The sequence below is a fragment of the Microcaecilia unicolor genome, chromosome 8, assembly GCF_901765095.1.
Source record: "Microcaecilia unicolor chromosome 8, aMicUni1.1, whole genome shotgun sequence".
NCBI classification, from domain to species: Eukaryota; Metazoa; Chordata; class Amphibia; order Gymnophiona; family Siphonopidae; genus Microcaecilia; species Microcaecilia unicolor.
Window position 1 is genome coordinate 227990850 of NC_044038.1, and position 23334 is coordinate 228014183.

A 23334-nucleotide genomic window follows, 5' to 3' on the forward strand; every position below is an offset into this window, starting at 1 on the left:
TACCACACAAGTGAACTGAGATTTAAGCCCTGTAGGAAAGAGGCTTATAAAAATGTTTAAATGAAATACACCTAAGGAACATTCCTATTTTGAGTTGGAAATCTTTGAAGAGTTATACTGACTTGTAACTTGGTTAGGAGACTACATGTTTGGTTAGTAAAGGATGTAGAGTGTATACTGGATCCAGTAGGGAATCAGCAGTTTTACTGGTCTAATCCTGTACAATCTAACTGGAGAGTATTTCTTTCTGTTTACCAGTACAGTTAAATAATTTCATTCCACTTTAATAAATAATTTCTTGTTACATATATAAGGGAGTAGTATCTGGATTTATTGTAAATCAAATTGATTCCATTCACAGGAGTTTATGTTCACCTTTATGCATTCATCCGGTATTATCTTTTAAGGATGATGTTTTATTCTATGTTCACTCTGTCTCTGGTGACCTGAGCACAGTTAGTTCCCTCGGTTGGCGTGACTACATATTAGAGGTATTTTGATACTGTGTGAAGTCTTACCACAGATGGGTGACATATACATAATCTCCTCTTCCCCTTAACCGAGGGAAGTGAATAACCAAGGTCACTGTTTTGTCTTGTTTTCTGAGCAACAAGAAACAAAAAAATGATCGTACAAGTAATCAGGTGCTAAAACCATGCAAGACATTAAGGAGAAAACAAGCTAACCTGAAATGTACTCTGGGTTAAATAGGCAACCAATGTAATTTGAAATAACTGGGAGAAATAATATCATATTTGGATAAACCAAAAATCAATTGAACTGCAGCATTCTGAATAGTTTACGGTCTCCTAAGAAGACTTTTATTACATCCTAGTAATAAGACATGGAAAGGGAACCTGGGTGTTGGATTTAGTGGTAGTCTTGAAAGAATCATAGCGCAGGATCGAAAGACTGCAATGGCTTGCCAGTGAAGGTAGAGGGCAGATTCTGGTCATGATTGGGATCCAATGTGGAAGGCGGTGGTAGGGAAAGGGTTGCAAATTCAGATGCAAGACTTCAGGTGGGGGTGGGGGTTGGGGTTGGGTAGACTTGTGTTGGTGGAGTATGGACATGTCTATATTCATTTACAGACTTTTATTGTGGTACTGTGTAATTGAAAACTGTTCAAGCAAACTGCAAAATGGGCATATACTGTGTGTCTGTAACTCATTTTAATCCACGTGGATGGTGCCATCAGCTCTGCAGATTCAAACAATTTTTGCGCCATCAGGTTTGACGAGGACTTGCCTTTTGGCATCTAAGACTCAGTGGTGCACCCTATGTCCCCCCCCCCCCCTTGTGAAAAATGCAGTGTAATTCAACATAACAAGTGTGGAAGCCTACTTTAGTCATTCAGTGAAACCTTAAATCTACTCTTGTGCCTGATACAGCAGCCTCTGAGTTCTGTGTTGTGAGGGGTTTCCTTGATGTTCTACAAGTAATAACAGAAGACCGTGTACAATATAGAGACAAAACCCCATAAATCTAACAAATATTTTATTTCCAGATAAACTTCCATTCAGGAATTTTTGTTGTTGTTGTGTTGATGTTTAGCCATTTCATAGAATGAAATAATTTTATCCTGCATTTTATAAAAACTTCTTTTCAAGAAATATCTTTTCACACACTGGTAACAAATTTTTTCAGCAGACAGAGATGAGGAAATTACTAGTGTGCTGTCACATTTAGGTCTTGACCTCCCTTAACATTTGTAAACAAGTTGGAAGAAAAGTTGCACAGCAACTGCCTGACGTTGGCCCTGTAAGGGATGATGTCAAACTGGATTCGTGATCTCTGGTTTGGCCTTAAGGATGGTGTCCTGAAACAAGAAACAAGACTGTTAGTAGAAGGCACCTCCTGGGGATAATTGTGACTAGTTATCTGCCAAATAATCTGTGATGAAGAAACATTGAAGTACATATTCAATAGAATGAGTGCCAGATAACCTCGAATGGATAAATTATCTATTCACAGTCAGACTATGCAAGTATTTTTAAAAATCTGAAATGTCTCTCTTAAAAAGTAGGAGGAACAGACCCCAGCAGCTCAACTATTGAAGCCAAGAATTTTTGCCTGTATCTGGAAATCAACGTATCATGCCTTCCAGCACTTCATCCATTGACCAATATCTAAAAAACCTCCTTGTTCCATAAATCTTAGTTTTAATTTTTAATGAAATTAGATAAATCCTATATAATAAAACGCAACTCCAACGTTCTGAAGCCGAGAAAGTGAAGCCTTCAAACCTTGAAGCATTCCTGCAACGTTCCAGAACTACGTGTCGTCAATTGAGGAGATGGAGCCTTACAGAGCCACGAATGCTTCAAGGCTTGAAGGCTTCACTTTCTCACACACACATTCACTCTCTGTCTCTCACATACACTCTCTCTCACACTCTCTCTCACACACAGACTCACACACACACTCTGTCTCTCACACACTCTCTCTCTGACACAAACACACACACACACACACTGTCTGTCTGTCTCTCTCTCTCTCACTCACTCATTCTCTCTCACATACACACTCCATCTCTCACCCACACACTCTCTCTCTCAAACACACTCCGAGGAAAGGGTGGCATGGAACACGCTGGGGAGGAGAGGGAGGGGGGCATGGAACTCAGAGGGAAAGGGGGGGGGCCAAGAACTCAGAGGGGGAGGAGGGACCTTGGACGGAAGGGGGGCCTGGAACTCGGAGGGGGGGAGAGGGAGGGAGGGAAGGAGGGGGTCATGGAACTTGGAGCCCCCCACATACACACTCACTCTCTGTCTCTCACATACACTCTCTCTCACACACTCACTCTCACACACACATACACTCTGTCTCTCACACACTCTCTCTCTGTCTCTCTCTCACTCATTCTCTCTCTCACTCACACACACACTCTCCATCTCTCACACACACTTTCTCTCTCTCTCTCAAACATACACACTCCAAGGAAAACCTTGCTAGCGCTCGTTTCATTTGTGTCAGAAACGGGCCTGTTTTACTAGTTATTTATAATCTTCATCTGTTATCATCAATCAAGACTACTTATGAGGACATGTGATTTTCATATCATTTCATATCATGTCAATTTATAGATGTGGAGGGCCATAATCGAATGGGGCCGGCCATCTATATGGGCAGCCTTCTCTAAGGCTGACGCCGTAAAGAGGTGTCTCGAGCCGTATTATCGAAACAAGATGGCCGGCCATCTTTCGTTTCGATAATACGGTTGGGGGGGTTGAGATGGCCGGCATCGGTTTTCGCCGGCCATCTCCCGATTTGTGTCAGAAGATGGCCACCCTTCTCTTTCTAAAATAAACAGAATAGCGACTTACCCCCTGTTTACTAAGCCTCGCTAGTGGCTGGTGGTGCTCTAAAGCCGACTCAGAATTGCCGCATGGCAGCTGCTAGCTCTGCTTAGCAAACAAGGGGGTTAGTCTATAAATTGACATGATATGAAAATCGTATGTCGTCACAAGTAGTCTTGCTTGATGATGACAGATGAAGATTATAAATAATTTGTCTTAATTTAATTATAAATTAAAACTAAGATTTATGGAAGGAGGATGTTTTTAGATCTTCGAAGATATTGCTCAACAGTTGACGTGCTGGAAGGCACAATATATTTATTTCAAGATACAGAGAAGAATTCTGTCTTTTTTATCATGCTCTTTATGGAAGACAGTGGGTCTTATATGTTCGCAATAAAGAGAAGAAACAGGCATGAAATCCTCATTCACACCGAAAACAGAAGAACGGACCTCCTCAGACCTTGTGTTAAAACTCTGGCATTGAGTTCAGCCTTTTGCTTTTCTGAGCAGTTCTTCGCATCTGCACTGAATAGCTACTAACTTCATTACTGAGGATTTAAATGTCCTGTGTGCTGTTGTCTGTGAGGCCTTGTGCATAGCTAGCTTACGAAGAAACCGGTTCTTACATAGGGCAACACAAAATTGTGTTCTAAAGCCAACATAACCACTGCAGAAAGCCTAGAACATTTTACTGCATCAACCCTAAAGACCATTTTCGTAGAAAGGAGCAAGCATTTATTAAATAAATACATTTTATTTCTATAACTGTTCTTTTCCTTCAATTCATTTTACTGGTAGTGTCCTGAAGAATAAAGATTGTTTTCCATTATTTTCCTCGTCCTGCTTTTTATGGAAGAGCTCTGCTGATCACATTACTCCTTGCTTTTACCAGTAGAGGGAGCCATTGCAGAAGATTCTTGAAGATCACTGTTCTGCCCAATTTTGAGGGCACTGCATTCAGCTTTCACATCCAGGCAGCTGACATATTTGATTCCAAGCACAGCACTTTCGCTTACTCATGAACAGACGCATTTCTTCCTCCAGCTTGCTGCCTACCCTTCCTGGCTAGTTTCCTGGCTACATAAGTACATAAGTAATGCCACACTGGGAAAACACCAAGGGTCCATCGAGCCCAGCATCCTGTCCACGACAGCGGCCAATCCAGGCCAAGGGCACCTGGCAAGCTTCCCAAACGTACAAACATTCTATACATGTTATTCCTGGAATTTTGGATTTTTCCAAGTCCGTTTAGTAGCGGTTTATGGACTTGTCCTTTAGGAAACCGTCCAACCCCTTTTTAAACTCTGCTAAGCTAACCGCCTTCACCACTTTCTCCGGCAACGAATTCCAGAGTTTAATTACACGTTGGGTGAAGAAACATTTTCTCCGATTTGTTTTAAATTTACTACACTGTAGTTTCATCGCATGCCCCCTAGTCCTAGTATTTTTGGAAAGCGTGAACAGACGCTTCACATCCACCTGTTCCACTCCACTCATTATTTTATATACCTCTATCATGTCTCCCCTCAGCCGTCTCTTCTCCAAGCTGAAAAGGCCTAGCCTCCTTAGTCTTTCTTCATAGGGAAGTCGTCCCATCCCCGCTATCATTTTAGTCACCCTTCGCTGCACCTTTTCCAATTCCACTATATCTTTCTTGAGATGCGGCGACCAGAATTGGACACAATACTCAAGGTGCGGTCGCACCATGGAACGCACCATGGCATTATAACATCCTCACACCTGTTTTCCATACCTTTCCTAATAATACCCAACATTCTATTCGCTTTCCGAGCAGCAGCAGCACACTGCGCAGAAGGTTTCAGCGTATTATCAACGACGACACCCAGATCCCTTTTTTTGGTCTCTAGCTCCTAATGTGGAACCTTGCATGATGTAGCTATAATTCGGGTTCTTTTTTCCCACATGCATCACCTTGCACTTGCTCACATTAAATGTCATCTGCCATTTAGACGCCCAGTCTCCCAGTCTCGTAAGGTCCTTGTGTAATTTTTCACAATCCTCTCACGAGTTAACGACTCTGAATAACTTTGTATCATCAGCAAATTTAATTTCCTCGCTAGTTACTCCCATCTCTAAATCATTTATAAATATATTAAAAAGCAGCGGTCCTAGCACGGACCCCTGAGGAACCCCACTAACTACCCTTCTCCATTGTGAATACTGCCCATTTAACCCCACTCTCTGTTTCCTATCCTTCAACCAGTTTTTAATCCACAATAGGACATGTCCTCCTATCCCATGACCCTCCAATTTCCTCTGTAGCCTTTCATGAGGTACCTTGTCAAACGCCTTTTGAAAATCCAGATACACAATATCAACCGGCTCCCCTTTATCCACATGCTTGTTTACTCCTTCAAAGAATTGAAGTAAATTGGTCAGGCAAGATTACCCCCCACAAAAGCCGTGCTGGCTTGGTCTCAGTAATCCATGTCCTCGGATGTGCTTTGTAATTTTGTTTTTAATAATAGCCTCTACCATTTTCCCCGTCACCGACGTCAGACTCACCGGTCTATAATTTCCCGGATCTCCCCTGGAACCTTTTTTAAAAATGGGCGTTACATTGGCTAGGATTTCCTCTTAATGCTATACTTACTTTACTTCAAGTGGTTCTCTTAGCAGTCCACTGCCTTCCACCACTAACACGCAGTCCTTCACTTCCACTTTGAGTGGGTTGGCAAATTGTATGTCCACCATTAAAGGCTTGCCTTCCACATGCTGGCCAGTAAACTGCAGAGAAAAAGAGACTATACGTAAGTTATGCGCATATTTACAGAGCCAACATACATCACAAACAACTCTCTGTTTCGAACAAGTCACAATGCTTCCTCTTTAGGAGGAAACCATCTCAGGGAAGCATAAACATTCCTGTATTTATGCTTATCCTGTCATCTATCACTGGCATAAAAGTCCTCCACATTCGACAGTGCAGATCACTATTCTCATTTGGTAACTGAAATAGAAAAGTGCTTATCTTAACGAATGATGGTCCCTCGACAACGGCCAAAGTTTCGTGGCCGAGACACCACTGCTTCAGGGCTTCGGGACCATTACTGTAAAGCACTACTTTTCCGTTGATCATGAAGCCTACAGTACTGGTCCCGAGGCACTGAAGCAGTGGTCTCTGGGCCACAAATGTTGACCGTTCTCAGAGGACATTCATTTGTTATGATGAGCACTTGAGTTATTACTTGAATGCATGTCAGATGCAGCTAGAACCGTTTACACATTGTGGTTCTACTTGTACAATAGTTGGTGTCCACACTATAATAACAACGTCCCTAGATTTTCTGATTCCTAACGCAGGCCTTTAGGGCCAAAACACAGCTGTGTCGAGGCTTGTTAAGCCATGGGCTATCACTCTTTTATGTACAAGAGTTTTGATGTTTTGCCCACATATGAACTTTTATATATTTCAATAAACCGATATCGTTGGGGCTAATGACCATTCTCACCTTGTGTGTGTATTTTATAGAATTAACTCCAGTATGAACCATATTTCTGATAAATGAATGTTCTACTTTGCTATCTAATAGGATGCTTCATTTATACTGTGCTAATATTGTTATAATGTGAATGTTACCAGGGCCACTGCAAGAGTATTGGGTACTGTAGATGAATCCTCAGTATTCGTCCTTCTCAATTAACTTTCAGGCCCAGATGCATTAAAGACATTGGTAATTCCCGTTCCCTACCGATTCCATAGCGAATCGGTAGGGAACGGGAATGCATCAACGATAGGGAATGCAAATGAGCTACTCGTTGTAGCTCACTTGCATTCTCTAGTCCTTCGGTACCTGAGTCGGAGAATCGGGACGTCCCTTTAGATTAGGCTCCTCTTCCTGGTCTCTTCAGCCAATCAAAGCGGGCTTAGCTGGCTGTTGTTAGCGAAACGCGCTCTGATTGGCTGAAGAGACCAGGAAGAGGAGCCTAATCTAAAGGGACGTCCCGATTCTCCGGCAACCAGGAAAATAGAAAAATTTCGCTGTGGAGGTCAGACATCGGAAAAACGGTAGTGCATCTCATTATAATGGGCTGCAACGGTAGTGCAGCTCATTATAATAGCTTTTCAATCATTTGCATTCCGTTTTCGTTGCCTGCTACCGTGGCAGGGAAAATGCCCTTAGTGCATGCCCGGGGTGCACTACTTGCGTTTTAAACTGGCTGGAACCAGTTTAAAACACAAGTTGTGGGCTCGTTAGGTTTTGTGCATATGGGCCTCTGTCCTCTAATCTGACCCTTCCTCCCTAAGGACATGACTAATGAGGGCAATTTCCTAAAGCAATTTACCAAGATAAATGGGCTATTTGAAGATTGCTCACTCATCCTGCAGGTGGCAGTATAAGCTGATAGTTCTTTGAGTCGGTCTGACTCAGATCTGTTGCTTTGCTTTCACTGCAGCTGCGCTTTGCTGCACCCTAGGCATCTCGCTAGACATGTCCAATGGTTGGGATGGCCCTGAATGTTGCTGACAATTATTATTTCATTTCCTTATTTTCAAGTTTCCTCACTATTCTAACACGAATCTTGCTGATATCTAGTCATTGTGCTATAATGTAAACAGCCAATGTCAAGGTACAAGTGTTGCACCCCACCTTGTGTGAATCTCTTCATAAAGGTAGTTAAATAAATATTAATAAATAACATAAATAATATCACCTGACAATTTCTTGATCAGTAAACTACCAACAACAAAGAAGAAAAAAAGAAAAAAATAATTTGGAACGTCCATTGCCTTCTATAATTGTATTTCTACCCCTCTCCAGCCCCACCAAGCAGACGGCTCTTACCTTGATGAGAAGTGGAGGACTCTTCAAGGTCAGAGTTTCAGTTACCAACAGTTCCCCCTGTTTATCATCCTGACAAACAGCAGACATTTTGATCATATTGTCTTCCGTCAGAAGTTTGTCATACTGGGCGTAAGTTATTTTCAGGGACGCAGGTTTCTCTGGAAAATTCAGTATTATGATATTTAAAATATCAGAGCACAGTTGCATTTATCGCTAGATTTCAGAATAAAAGAAAAAGTCTGAGGGGTCCTTTGACAAAGGCAGGCTAGCGGTTTTAGCGCACGCTAAAAATAAGCACACACTAAACGTTAGAGAACCCATATATTTCTATGGGTGACTAGCATTTAGCGCGCCTGAAAAATGCTAGTGTACCTTTGTAAAAGGACCCTTGAATTTGTAAGTATTGACAATGGTCTCGGGGGCTCTTTTACTAAGCTGCCTTAGGCGCCAATGCATGCCTAATACAGCAATAAATGGAGTACCGCGGGACACAGTACAGCATCACCTGGAAGTTTTTGGATGTGTACATGCTAAATAGTTTTCTGTATTTTTATGGAGGGGGGGGGGGGAGAAATGTTAGGGGTGGAGAGTAGATGTTTCTACACTAACCAGTTAATGCATCTACATTATTGAGCGTTAACTGGTTAGCACCAGTGTGTTTTTTCTAGAAAAAAAGGTACCAGTACTCAAATGCCTGGCCACCCTTCAGGGGTGGCATAATCACTGAGGAACCCACCCCACAATAGCCAGGCCCCCTACAACCAGTCACAGAACCTATGACAAGGCAGAACTGGTGTGTAGAGCCTAAGCTTTTTCATTAAGACTTGTGGACCATGGGTCAATCTTAGAAGACAATGGAAAAGCTGCTGGTACTCAGTACCCCCAAGTACCCCCTTACAAAAAGCCCTGGTTAGCACACAAATAGCGTGGGAGCCCTTACTGACTACAAAGTAGGGGGCCCTGTTTACAAAGGCGTGCTAGCTAACTGTGTAGATGCCCGCAATATTCCTATAGGCGCCTACACAGTTAGCGTGCACTAAAAGAACGCTAGTGCACCTTTGTAAGCATGGCCCTAGGTGTTGTCTGTGGGAATTTTTAAAAATGGCCTGGTTAGCGCCACATGGTGGAAATAGAAATGATTTTCTGCTGCGCATTTTCAACGTGTGTCAAAATTAGAATTACCACCCGGGGCATGTGGTAGCCAGGCGGTAGTTCTAATTTGATGTGCGTTATACGTGCTGAGGCATCTACGCGTCTTAGTAGAAGGGCCCTCGAATAAACTACTCCAAAAGCAAGTTCATTTTTAAAGGGACCGATATTCGAAGGTGCTACTAACCGGATAGATGCTGGTGAGAGAGATATTCAGTAGCACTAACTGATGAGCCCTTTTACTGAGCCGCGCAGGTGTGTACGCGCATCCTATATGTGTCAATTTTGAACTACTGCCCGGCTACTGTGTGGGCCCGGGTGATAATTTCATTTTGTATGAGTGTCTGTTACACATGCCAGAAAAGATTTCTTATTTTCCAGTACATGGTGCTAACCAGATGGTAATCAGCATTCTACACGCACTGACGATTACCGCCTGGTTAACACGTGAGACCTTATTGCTAAGTCAATGGTAGCGGTAAGGTCTCAGGCCCAATGTCCATTTTCAACTCCCACCAAAAAGGCCTCTTTTGCAGGTGCGCTGAAAAATGGATCTGCGCGCGTCCAATACATGCATCTACATCAGCGCAGGCCATTTCTGGCGCACCTTAGTAAAAGGACCCCTAAATATCTTTCTGATCTCCTCAGCACTATCCAGACGGTGTTGGAGTGGTCCTGTGGGCAGTGCTTGGGAGAGCTGGAGGTTGTCCGCTTAGTGGCTATATTCAGATCAGTAACTGGATAGCAAACTGGATAAAGTTAAGATAACAGTTCTGGGTCGGTACTGAAGCCATATATTCAGCCCCGGCTGGTATCCAGATACTGGCGCTGAACATTTTCATTTTACCCACTGTGGCTGGTGTTTTTCTCAATGGCCAACTGTTGCTGTTACATAATCAAGCCCAAAATGTTTGTCAGATATTTGACATGCCAAAGGATGAAGTGACCATTCCCAGGGATGCTCTTTATTCAAGTGGCCAACAGCGATGGATAATATTTGCATCTTAAACAAGCTACTTCTATACATTCTGAAATAATTTGAAAAGTTACCTTCATTAGGCCCAAGAGAAACAGACTGGGAGGTGTTCAGGATCTCATTTACTGGCTTGTTGGTGTAGACTATGGCAGTAGCGTTAATAGCCACCTTTACTGTCTTGGAATCAGAAGCCTCATTCTTGAGAATCAAATTGAGGTTCACATCCTTGCCAACCTCAAGGGCTCCGACCACTTCAAACTTCCCAGAGAATGTAGGCTTTACAGCCTTTTCTACAGCTCCTGCACCTCCTGCAATTGACATAGCATGGAAAGATTCTGCTCTAGACAACCTTCCACGAGCCTTTTGATAGACCTGTCTTTCTTCTGCAGATCCTAATAATAAAAAGAAACAAGGTGGTAAAACATATCTGGTTGCATTAATGTCTTTCTTCCACATCATGTGGTATTTCTAGGTGCAAAATTGCCTGAAATGGATAACTAAGGGGGCCTTTTACTAATGAAGCAGCAAATGGACTAACACGGGATGAGTTACATCATGCATTATTCTTTGCATTAGCATGTACCAACTTGAGCCAAATAATTTTTTGAAGGGGTGTGTGAGAGGCAGAGAGTGGGCGTTCCTGTGCCAACCAGTTAATGTGCGGTAATGTAAATGAGCAAACTGGATGCACTTTTGTATATAACTTTGTTTCATTTATTTTTATTTGCTGTTTGATTATAATTATTTATTTCCTATGATCTGATACTTATCTGGTTGTTTATTTATCTATGTTATGGCTCTATTATGATTTTATATGATTTGTGACTTATTTATATTTTAACAGTAACGTTTTGCCCCTGAAGCAGCCCTTGTCGGGCAAAACATGGTCATGTTGGGCTTGATTTTATATTTGATTCTCCAATAAAATATCTTTTATCCTGCATTAACTGTGCCTGCTTCTATGACTACCATCCTAACATGGGATCCCTTACTGCCTACAAAATAGATGATGGTAAGTTCTCCCCTGGTAATCTTAACAAATGGCCACATGTTAATGGCAAAATTAGCACACGACTATTAATGAAATAAATACAAAATCGGGGTTTTCACGACCATGGTAAAACTGGCCTTAGCACGCAGGAAAGACCCGCGTAAGGTTACGCCACACTGCAGCTTAGTAAAAGGACCCCTACGTTTGAAATAGATGATTTTTCACTCTGTGATAAATAATTTAATAGTTTTCTTGTACATTGTCTTATTTTGGTTTTCTGTGGGGCCCTTTTACCAAGCTGCGGTAAAAAGGGCCCTGAGGTAGCGGGCAGCGACCATTTTTGCCGCACGCTGTGGCCCTTTTTACTGCAGTGGGTAAAAAGGCAGAAAATAGATGTGGCCACGTGGTTAGATGGCTCTTACCGCGTGGCAATGTGAGGGGAAGCACTTACTGTCACCCATTAAGGCGGCAGGATGGGCTCCTGCGCTAACCCAGTGGTAACTGGGTAGCAAGCAGCACTGCCCGATTACCGCCGGGTTACCACCGCACCAGAAAATCACGGCCGATTTTCTATAGCGCGGTAAATGGCACATGCTAGGGCTGGAACTACCGGCTGCACCCACATTGGGCCAATGGTAGTTCCAGTGGCGTAGCTACGTGGGGCCAGGGAGGCCTGGGCCCCCGTAGATTTGGCCCTGGACCCCCCTGCTGACAACCCTCTCGACCCCCCTCCCGCCGCCTACCCTCCCCCACCGTCGCCGTGGGCTACCTTTGATGGCTGGGTCCCCAATCCCCGTCAGCCGAGGAGGTCCTCTTCTTCCTCCGAAGGCTTTGTTCTGTTTCTGACGTCTGATTTTCTATAACGCGGTAAATGGCAAATGCTAGGGCTGGAACGACCACCTGCACCCACATTGGGCCAGTGGTGGTTCCATATTGGTGCGGTATGCCTGTGTTGGGCTTACTACCGCTTAATAAAAGGGCTTCTATATGCGTTTATCGGACATTTTCATGATTACAGATGAGCAAAATTGATGAGGCCAATAGTCAAGCGATTTCACCAGCTGCTGAGCTGTTAAATCACTTGGTCGGTTCTAGCCGCTAATTTTCAGTGACACTTAACTGGCTAAGTGCCATTGAAATTCACGGTTACGGCCAGATTCTATATATGGTTCCTAAAAAATCTGCATATTCTGTAAGATTTAGGTGTAGTGTATATAATACACTTAGTTAGTACAGTAGCGCCTAAGTCTACTTGCCTCCTTTTATGCAAATAAAAACCCGGTGGAAATCCCTGCACATAGATTTAGGCGCACTGACCTGTATTCTGTAATTACTCATGGAAATTTTGGAATGCCCATGAAATGCCCATAAACACGCCCCTTTTAAGCTACCTGCGATAATTTTGAACTGCGCTTTGCAAGTTAGGCGCAGTTCTTTATAGAATATGCTTAGAGATTTCTGTGCATAAATTGTAATTATTGCCAATTAGTGCTGGTTATTGCTTATTAAGTGCTATTAAAAATGCTGATTACCTTGTTACACCAATTAATTTACATGCATATCTCCACACGGGATCCAGGCCCCATATATAGAATCCAGGGTCTAGCGCCTAACTCGGTCGGATATATTAGGGATGTTCCGGGGGAGAAGTCGGCACTTGGCCGCTTAAGTGCTGATATTCAGACAACTCCGTCAGCAGTCAGCAAAATACTCATCGCTGCTAGCTGAATATTGGACCTGGTATTTCCTTTACCCATTGTACTATAACTATTCAAAAGACTGATAGTTTATAATGTCTTTGAGCATGGACCAACCATATGATTAATGCTTATTAATATCTGGGTACCCTTCTGATTATTCCCCCCCCCCCCCCAAACACATTTCTTATCCAATTTCATTGAGTCACACCTCACTGGCAAAGCCCTTGGGCCTTAAATATGAAATGAAGAGAATTGTATCCAGATCAATATCAGATTCAAAATGGAAAATGTCTTTCTGTTTTCTATTAGTCTTTTGGTGTTTGCCAGATGAAAGGCTGCAGTATCAGCCATAATGTGAAGGTGTCAGTATAATGGATTAGTTAGGGCTGCAATACCAACAATGACCACAAGGTACCTGTATAATTACATTTTCATTGCTTTTGCTCTCCTAATTGATTTTTACCACATGGTCTTTTTACTAAGCCACGCTAAAGTCAGCTCATGAGTTTCCCACGTGCTGTGGCCACATGGCAGTAAAATGACCACGTTTGTAATGGCCATGCGCTCATTTCCCCATTAGCCTGTGGCCATAACCACAAAAGCTCTTACTGCCACCTATTTAAGAGGTAAGGAACAGTAGGCATTTTCCTGTTCCTGGAGGGCTCAGAGCTTAAAATAAAAGAGTTTTAGGGAGATATGAACCTGGGTGCCTTGGTTTACAGTCCACTACACTGACCACTGAGCTGCCCCTCATCTCTGTAAGGATGCCAGTGTGGCCATTTCTGTAAAAATGCTGCCAGCCAGACATCTTTGTCCCTGGCTGGACATTTGGCATTCATGATTTGAACATTCCAGTTTGTAAAATGGCTGTTCATTCTGCATGCTCTTAGATATTTTGAAACAGGAAACCCTGACATATTTCCTGTTCAAAACTGGCTGTGAGATGGATAATCCCAATTCAGATGTCGGCATCTTTTCAAAAATGCTCCTCCACGTTTTCATTTTTGTATTTTGTGTTTTAACCTAAACTGTGTATGTTAATTGTAATTCACCTTGATTTAAGGTGGAATATAAATGATTAAAACCATAACTATATTATTGATGATGTGGAAATATTATGTAATGTGAAAGATTTTGCCATTTATCCCAAGTGGTCAGTTTTGTTCTCATTAATCTGAACACATGATAAGAGACTTTCACCTATGTAAGAAGATTTTATACCCCAGCTGAAAACGAAAAAAGTGTCTACCTTTTTCATGATTTATAATTTAAAAAGAGAAGTCTTTGATTGTTCATCCATTCAACTCTGCTTGATTGACCATTCATAAATTGATGCACTCTATAAGGATTAGGGGGCACATAATGAAGCTACTAAGTAGTAAATTTAAAACAAACTTGGGAAAATAGTTCTTCACTCAATGTGTAAATTAAACTATGGTACTCATTGCCAAAGAATGTAGTAAAATCAGTTAGCTTAGCAGGGTTTTAAAAAGAAAAGCCCAGAAGACATTATTAAGATGGGAAAATCCACTGCTTATTTCTGAGATAAGCAGCATAAAATCTGTTTTACTGTTCTGGGATCTGGCCAGGTACTTGTGACCTAGTTTGGCCATTGCTGGAAACAGGATACTGGGCTTGGTGGACCTTTGATCTGACCCAATATGATAATACTTATATTCTTATGCTCTCTCTTATAAACAAGCAGAGATTAATAAAAAATATTATTGTCAGAAGAAGTGTGATGCAGGGGGAGGCAGGAAAGAAGAATGATCAAAACCAAGTACCAAAGAAAACAATCGCACAATTAAAAGGTGAAGGTAAGCAAGGTTTCTTTACCTTCTGGGTATTTGTAGTTGTTCGTCACATCTACTCGACTAAAGCTGCCCACTGCTTTTGTGCTGGTGTATTGACCAACTGATCTTGTATCACTGTAAACCTTTTTCGTAGTCCCATCATCATACTGAATCCATTCATAACGATCAGCATTTGTTTCTGAATACACAAATGGCCCATCGTAATTCAGATCTATATCTCCTTCCTTAACAGCTTTCCGGGAGGTAGGACCCAGGCGAAATATCCCTAGAGTGTTAAGAAAAAGATCATTGAAGTGGACAATGACAGTAGAATCTCACGTATGCAGTGGCAAGGATTTTCTGCACGGTTTAGTCCATTCTTACCTCCACTTGGCTCCTGAGGAGTTGCATCTACTATCTGCCAACCGCTGTAGTTGGATCCTAGGTCAGGTCGGGTGAACCAACACTCATTCCAAACGTGGAAGTTCCTGCCAGTGAGAATGAACAAGTCCACATAAGAAAGTCATGAATTCTTTAGCTCTTTTTTAAGGGGACTCAAATGACTTCAGAGTATTGTCTGCATGATAACTGTTCCATAGTTCTTAGTTAATGCATTTCCATTAAAGAATAAAGTGTGGCCTTCAGCGAATGAATTCCGTACCCCTTTCTCGCAGCATTAAATAGCATGAAGTAAGTATTCAGCCAGCAAACAGATAAATGTGTTCATTTAACATTACGCAAAATTGCAGTACAGCTATCCATCCAGATTGGAGAACTGATAATAATAGCATAACATTAGAGAGATTACTTTTTAATTTAAAAGAATTCCAGATATTTTAAGTGGCTTGGGAATGGTGGTGTGGGCTGGGTGGGGATTAGTGAGCGGGCAAAGGACTTTGGGGAAAGGAATGTCAATGGGAAAAAAAGTATGATTTGAACTGTACTCTTTCTGATAAAGAGAAATGCTCTGGTTGATGGCATTATATGCTATGTTATACGGCAAAAAATAATTTAAAAAAAGCTGGTGAGTGGCCAAACATTGATGCTTAATGGATAACTTTTAGTCCTGCCCCACACCATCTCAAATCACACTCTAATTTAAAATGGATAAGTAGCTAGTGTTGGATTTCAGGGAACTTAACAGACTGGCTGTTGTAACTTTAAGTTCCTTTGGGAAGATCACAATCCACCTGACTGATGGACTGTAATCACTACCAAAGCTCACAAGCTGCAGATCATAAACATTTCATTTGAGATCTTTCTCCCATCACTGATCATTCTGGAGTCAGAATGATCAGAGTTTCTTCTCTGGCTGGAAAACCCGTTCGGTGTCCATCTCCCCACAGGGGACACTCGATGAAGTTACATGGAAATACTTTTAAAACAAATAGGAGGAAATATTTTTTTTACTCAACGAAGTGTTAAGCTCTGGAACTCGTTGCCTGAGAATATGGTATCAGCAATTAGCATATCCGGGTTTAAAAAAGGTTTGGACAGGTTCCTGGAGGAAAACTCCATGGTCTGCTATTGAGATAGATATATGGAAGCCACTGCTTGCCCTAGGATTGGTAACATGGAATGTGGCTACTATCTGAGTTTCTGTCATGTATGGGGACCTGGTTGGCCACTGCTGGAAGCAGGATACTGGGTTAGATGAACCATTTGTCTGACCCAATATGGCTATTCTTATGTTCTTATCTGGAGTGTAATAGGTACTTTCAGAAGCCTTGCTTCTGTCAGAATACTGAAGCAAATAGAAGCAGGAGAGATGGCAGACACTGGGAAAATCATTGATCCTTGTGATCTGGTTGATTTGAGTTATATTTTCATTGCTAAAATCTGAACTGTCTCTCAGAGGAGCTGCAATCTTTCAGATTGGAGGAGTTGCCTAGTGAGCAGAGCACTGGGCTGAGAACCAGGAGAGCCTGGTTGAAATCCAGCTGTTGCTCCTTGTGATCTTAGGCAAATCACGTAACCCTCTACATGCAAAATTTAGAGGGTAATTTTCATCCAGTGGCAGTCAGTGTTTTTTTAAATGCCCAGATATTCATTAAATATCCCGTATGTGTGGATGGCCAACACTTAAGTACCATTATTCAGCCCTTAACCGCTTAAGTTAAATCAGGTAAAGATAGGACTGCTATTGATGTGGTCCTATTTGCCAGTGAATATCGGCATTTATCCAGTAAAGTGACGACTCTGTCCCCAGACCGCCCACACAACAGCCAGTTTTAGCTTTAGTGGTTAGAGGGGACACTCAGTGTGAATATTTGGGTAAGTGGCACTGAATATTCCCTCAGGGCCAGCTCAGTGCCAATTATCTGGGCAAAAGGATCTCTTACTCAGGGGTCCTTTTACTAAGGTGTGCCAAAAAACGGCCTGTGCTGGTGTATATGCATATATTGGACGCTCGCAGGTCCATTTTTCAACACACCTGCAAAAAAGACCCTTTTTGGCCAAAAGTAGACGTTCAGCCAAATGAAAATTGGCGCACGTCCATTTTGGGCCTCAGACTTTACCGCAGGGGTGTGCTGGTAAATTTTTAACAACAGGCTCTTTCTCTGGACGTAGCCAGCTCTGCAGTTGGAAGGGCCAAGGGTGGCCCAGGGAGGGGGGGGAGGGGGAGCAACACTTGCCTACCTCTCCTCCCTCCCTTCGTGCGGGCGCACTAGGCATACCTTTGCTGGCAGCCAATAAATGGACTGCCACCACTCCCAAGGTCTTGCTCTGAGCAGCATGCTGGAACTTCTCACACATGCTGGAGAAGTCCCAGCCTGCTGCTCTGCTCAGAGCTGGAAACAAGGAGCAGGGAACAGCAGCAGTCTATTTACTTGGCTGGCAGGGCTCAGCATCCCCACCAGCAAAGTAAAAGAGAATTCAGCAGGGGGCCCAAGCCCACATTTTGGAAGCCAGTTGTTAAAGTAGCCATGGAGGGCTCTACTTTAACAACCGGCTCCCAAAATTCTTAAAAACTTAACAAGCGGCTCTTGCGAGCCTGTGAGAGCCTGCTCCAGCACATCACTGCCTTAACACCACCCATTGACTTAGCAGTAACATCTCACGCATTAACCAGGCGGTAATTGTCAGCGCATGTACAATGCCGATTACTACCCGGTTAGCGCCGTGCGCCGGAAAATAAAAAATATTTTCAGGCACCTGGGCCAAGCAGTAGTTCAAAATAGATGTTTGTAGGACATGCCTAAGTCACGTTTACTCTCCTACACGGCTTAGTAAAAGGGCCCCCCAGTTAAATGGCTTTGAATATCGACCCCTTAGATTCTAAATTCTCCAGGGATAGGGCAATATCTACTGTACCTGAATGCAACTCATCTTTAGCTACTACTGAAACAGTGCGAGCTAAATCAAAATAAATATCTACCTTTAGCTCTTCTGGCTTTTTTATAAATACTGCACTCCACAGAATGGAAGAGTAGCCTAGAGGGCAGCGGGCTTTGATCCTGGCAACCTGGCTTTGATTCCCACTGCAGCTCCTTGTGAGTCTAGGTAAATCACGTAACCCTCCATTGCCCCAGGTACAAAATAAGTATCTGTATATCATATGCAAACTACTTTGATTGTAACCACAGAAAGGCAGTATATCAAGTCCCATCCCCTTTCACTATTGATATTTACCAGACACTGTCAGCGCCTCCCAGGCTTTTTCCATCCTTGTCAAAATATTGATCAACACTCAGGTTTCTATCTGTGTCATGGGCGGACTCGAAGTTTGAGATCATCCGTGCTGGAATTCCTAAAGCACGCAGAGCTACAGAAAAAGATACATGCTTACGTCAATGAATGTACCGACAGTTGAAACGTAAAAGCTTATTGAAAATACTCTGGAGATTATCCTGTGCATTATAAAATGTTCTTTTCTACAGCATTTGCTAACATTCAGTATGTTGTTTCTGTTAAAATTAAAACTTCTAGGGCTGCATTTTGATTAAAACTTTAATCGTGATTAATTGCATGATTAAAAGTATGTTATTTAATTATTTCTGTTCCCACTGCAACTCCTTGTGACTCTGAGTTAGTCATGATTTAATTTTTTAAAATGCAGCCCTAAAAAATTAAAGAATAAAAAGATAAGAAATGCAAAGTACAAACTGAACATTTATGAATTAAAGAATCTGCAGAATAGCTATGAACAGCCTTCTAGTTTTCACAGCCTACTTCAGAAAAGGAAGCCTGATTTTTAATATTGTACCTGTACACAGCACCCCGGCAAAGACCCAGCATTGTCCATATCGGACTGGCCCTGATGAATTCCACTTTCTGAGGAGGGCAATGCTTCCATTCCAGGTACTTGGGCCAACTCCATCACTGTAGTTTCCATCCCATCTTCCCAGCACAACCCCTCGGTCGTCATTTGAATTAACCTTAAAAATAAAAAGAATCCTTCATAAAAAAATTAACATTAAAACTGTACCAGAACAAGCCAATATTGAATTTCTTAATTTGACTATTTTAACAATATTGTTATTATTGAACGTTATACTTTATCCTTGAATATACCTGATATGAATTATCTATTAATTTACTTCTAATTTTCTTGATATTTTATGTACCTTAATTGTAATAATACTCTGTACTTCTCATTCCGTTAATGGCGATCGCCATTGCGGCATAATGTAAGCCACATTGAGCCTGCAAAGAGGTGGGAAAATGTGGGATACAAATGCAGCAAATAAAAAAGCACATTACAAATTGCGGTCTTGGTTGTACTGCCCATTGCAGTTTTTCTTAAGCAAACTATATTTTTGTATCTGCCAAGTCAAAATATCCCCTTGAGATTTCTTACAGAACATGTGAATTCCCTTCAGAAAATGCTGAAAAAGCACAAAAGCTTTCACACCTGGTCTTCTGGCTTCTCCACTTGCTGTAGCTTTTACATTACTTTGTATTACACCCTGTACTTGTATTCCACTAATACCCATGTGAGTTCAGAAAAATTAGATAAAACACCCAGGAAAGACCATATATAAAATGTAAAAAATTTCTGCAAATAAAATCCAGATTACATCATTGCACTGGGTTTTCAATGTTGTGCAAAGGTTCATCCTGTTTTTCCCATGGACACATTCCCCTGATTCTAGAAATGGTGTACAAAGATAGCCACGGAATTGGGCATGTACTTATAAAATAGACTCCCTCCTGTTCATAAACTAATTGGATCAATTGGTGCTTAATTAGTAATAACTATCAATAATTGGCTTTAACAAGTGCCAAGTCATACTAATCAGGAGCTACGTGAGTAACTGATCTATGCCCTTATTCTATGCCCTTATTTTCAGCTGACGGGCAGTGCTATTAAAGGGCCGCTTCTGGCGCTGAACCCGGAAATTCAGTGCTGGGCCATTTCCAGTGACCAGCACTGACTATCTAGTTTCATTTTTGGCCACCAGTTGATAACTGGTTAAGCCAATATTCAGTCCTAACCGTCCATCCTCTAGCGCATAAAGATAGGGCAACTAAGTATGCGGTCCTATTTTTTCACTAACCTTGCACGGTTAATGCTGAATATCGGGCTGTACATATGACTGATTCTCGAGATAGCCAGCTCCTGGTTATGCATTAACCGTGAATATTGAGTGGACATAGCTGGTTATCTTCCATGGAATATTTGCGGATAACTGGTTCTGTGCGATTTAAATTTTCAGTGGCCATTGCTGACTGGTTAAATTGCTTTAAATATCGGTCCCAGTGTACCTAATTTCTATAACATAAATCTCCTAAGAGGGTGTGGCTAAGGGAGGGGCATGGGTGGGTCAGGGATGTGCCCAGTATTTAGATGCGGATTTATAGCATACTTGCATTTACATGTCTACTTGCCAGTAGGGAGGTGCAAACATTTACACCAGTCTTTGACTGACGTAAATGTTCGCGCCTAAAGTTGGTTTAGAGCCGCAGTCCGGAAAGATTGTTAATTATTTGATTTGTGTATTACAGGGGAATGTCCTTGAGACAGCCCATTTTGGGCGAAACGTGCATGTCGGACACATGATCCCCTGGGTTCGATAGATAGAAAGGATAAATCAAAGCTAAGTTAAAATCTTTTCATAAACTACTTGAAGATGCTATATATATGTATATGTTAAAAAAGAACCAGTGAAGACTTTGATGTTATATATATCGCTTCAGCCTAAAAATCTGGCAGCGATTAACATCACTGAGGTTCTTGATAAATTCTTATGAGATTTACTGAAAAGATATAAGGTTTGAAGATCTGAAGATAGCTGCTGTATACACAAGGTTGATTGTCTTGTAAAGAAATGTGATTAAGTTCCTAGTGAATTTTTACTGGATGCATAATAACGTTTATGGTTAGAGTTAAATCCAGTATTTGAAGATCAAAAATCTGCCTAATACCGAGTGGGCGCGCCTAAAGTTGGACATGAGAATGCAGACTTAGGGCCCTGTTTCCTAAGCAGCGCTAAGGGTGCGTTAGCATTTGTAGCGTGCACCAGGGGCATAGCTACGTGGGGCCATGGGGGCCTGAGCCCCCATAGATTTGGTCCTGGACCCCCCTGCCGATGACCCTCTCGACCCCCTCCCACCGCCAACCCTCCCCCGCCATCGCCGTGGGCTATCTTTGCTGGCGGGGGACCCCAATCCCCTCCAGCCGAGGGCCTCTTGCTTCCCGCGCAAGGCTTCATTCTGTTTCTGACGTCCTGCACGTTGTACGTGCAGGACGTCAGAAACAGAACGAAGCCTTGCGCGGGAAGCAAGAGGACCTCAGCTGGTGGGGGTTGGGGTCCCTCGCCAGCAAAGGTAGGTGACGATGGCGGCAGCGGTGGGAGGTGGTTCGAGAGGGTCGTCGGGGGGGGGGGGCAGCAATGGCGGAGCGTCGGCAGTGCCGGGGTGGGGCTAAAATGTGCCCTCTCACCTGGGCTCTGGACCCCCCTCCCGCTGAATTCTGGCTATGCCCCTGGCGTGCACTAATGATTAAGATGCGCTGAATGCTAAGTTGCCCATATGAATATATGGGCAACTCTAGTGTTTAGCGTGTGCTAATTCTAGCATGTGCTAAAAACGCTAATGCGGCTTAGTAAACAGGACCCTTAAACTAGCATTCTATACCGGTTCCATGTGGAACTGCCATTAAAGAATTTGCCTGCATCCTGGCACCTATCTATCCCATTGATTGTCGGCTAATTTGCAATGCAACTCAATGTTATATGGTACGTCACCTTTGGTATGGTAAAATTATTTGTGGAGGTTGCTTGGATTTATTTTGCTCTCAAAACCTTATTTAACTGATTGCAATGAAAATGAATACGTTGCTCTTTAAACGTAAGCTTCCAGGTGTGCTTTCCTTACCATGGCGCTCAGCACTCTGCTCACATATTTCGGATCGTTCCTCCTGGCGACATCTGCAGCTGCATCACGTCGGTACTCTATGCTGCTGTCTTGTAATTTCAGAATGATGTTCAGAATGCCTTGTTCAAACTGCAGAAGCAAAGGAAAATGTAGCATGTCATCCGATATGAAGGAATCAGCAATCACATTGGTGGTTTTTCAAATACTATGTGGAAGAATCTAATTCAAACGTTTCCAGATTGATTGATTGTTTTCTAAGTGACCACAACTTTAATTCTTTGCAACATTAGTGACAATATTTTCTTGTTAAAAAGCCAATTATTGGTACTAATTAAGTCATTAGTCATGTGCAAATTGGGTGTGAGCCCAAATTTGCGCTTGCAAGTTTTGGTGACTTTTATAGAATTAGGGGGTAAGTGAACAATCAATGCGTTGCATAGCAAATTCTTTGGGATTTTTGCAATATTGCAGGGCATCGAAATTCAGAGGAGCTGCAAAGGGTTAGCTCAGATTGGCAACAGCTATCCCTTGGTGGGTGAGAAAGAAATATCCATATTTCAAAGTACCTGACCATAGTCCCATCCTCTGCCTCCAAAATTGTTTGCACTTCCAACAAAAACAAGTCCAGCTTCATTCAGGACATACTCGTTCCTCTCGGCAGCTCCGGACATGTAGACATCATCTCCTGCAAAAGCGAAGCCATCAATACTGACTGTTAACATCTGTTCCTGCACGAGGTGCGTTGAAGATTTTAGAGAAACCCTTTATCCTGGAATTTTCCCATCTTTATGGAAGCGATTTTCAAACAGTGTGCATGGTTGCAAACTATATGGGCCCTGTTTACTAAGCCACGCTGTAGGCGTGCTAGCGTTTTTAGTGTGCGCTAACAATTAGCATATGTGAGTGTTTTTAATGTATTTATCTTACACAAATTTTTAAAGAAGATCTACCCATGATGCAAAATGTGCACAAGCCCTTTTGTTCTTTGCATATACTTTTTGTGCAAGCAACACGAGGGCAATTGTAGGAAAGGGCACTTTTTTAAGGCCCTAAGAACACACCTATTAATAGCTTATTCTATAAAGAAAAGTAGGCGCCTACTTTTTATATAGTTCTAGCCTCACAGGTCAAACGTGCATGCATATTTTAGGCATGAACACTTAGTCTAGTGCTTCTCAACCCAGACCTCAGAGCACATCCAGCCAGTTGGGTCTTCAGAATATCCACAATGAATATGCATGAGACCTTCCCACTGCACAGCATGGGTGCGTGATGGAGTTCCTGGTTACCCGTTG

The 23334-nt window shown here is 42.4% G+C and overlaps 1 protein-coding gene across 1 annotated transcript in view; it reads right to left on the bottom strand.

Moving 5' to 3' along the window:
* Positions 1-1480: 1480 nt before the first annotated feature.
* The window catches only part of LOC115475538 (protein-glutamine gamma-glutamyltransferase E-like), a 33359-nt gene continuing 11505 nt past the window's right edge, over positions 1481-23334 (bottom strand). Inside the window, exons 4-13 of the mRNA XM_030211323.1 lie at positions 22606-22724; positions 22040-22168; positions 18927-19098; positions 18353-18485; positions 15104-15207; positions 14763-15005; positions 10310-10627; positions 8111-8268; positions 5917-6050; positions 1481-1819 (exon numbers count right to left, since the gene is read on the bottom strand). Coding sequence (XP_030067183.1) covers positions 1669-1819; positions 5917-6050; positions 8111-8268; positions 10310-10627; positions 14763-15005; positions 15104-15207; positions 18353-18485; positions 18927-19098; positions 22040-22168; positions 22606-22724 — 1661 coding nt within the window. The 3' untranslated portion in view covers positions 1481-1668. The remainder of the gene's footprint in view (positions 1820-5916; positions 6051-8110; positions 8269-10309; positions 10628-14762; positions 15006-15103; positions 15208-18352; positions 18486-18926; positions 19099-22039; positions 22169-22605; positions 22725-23334) is intronic.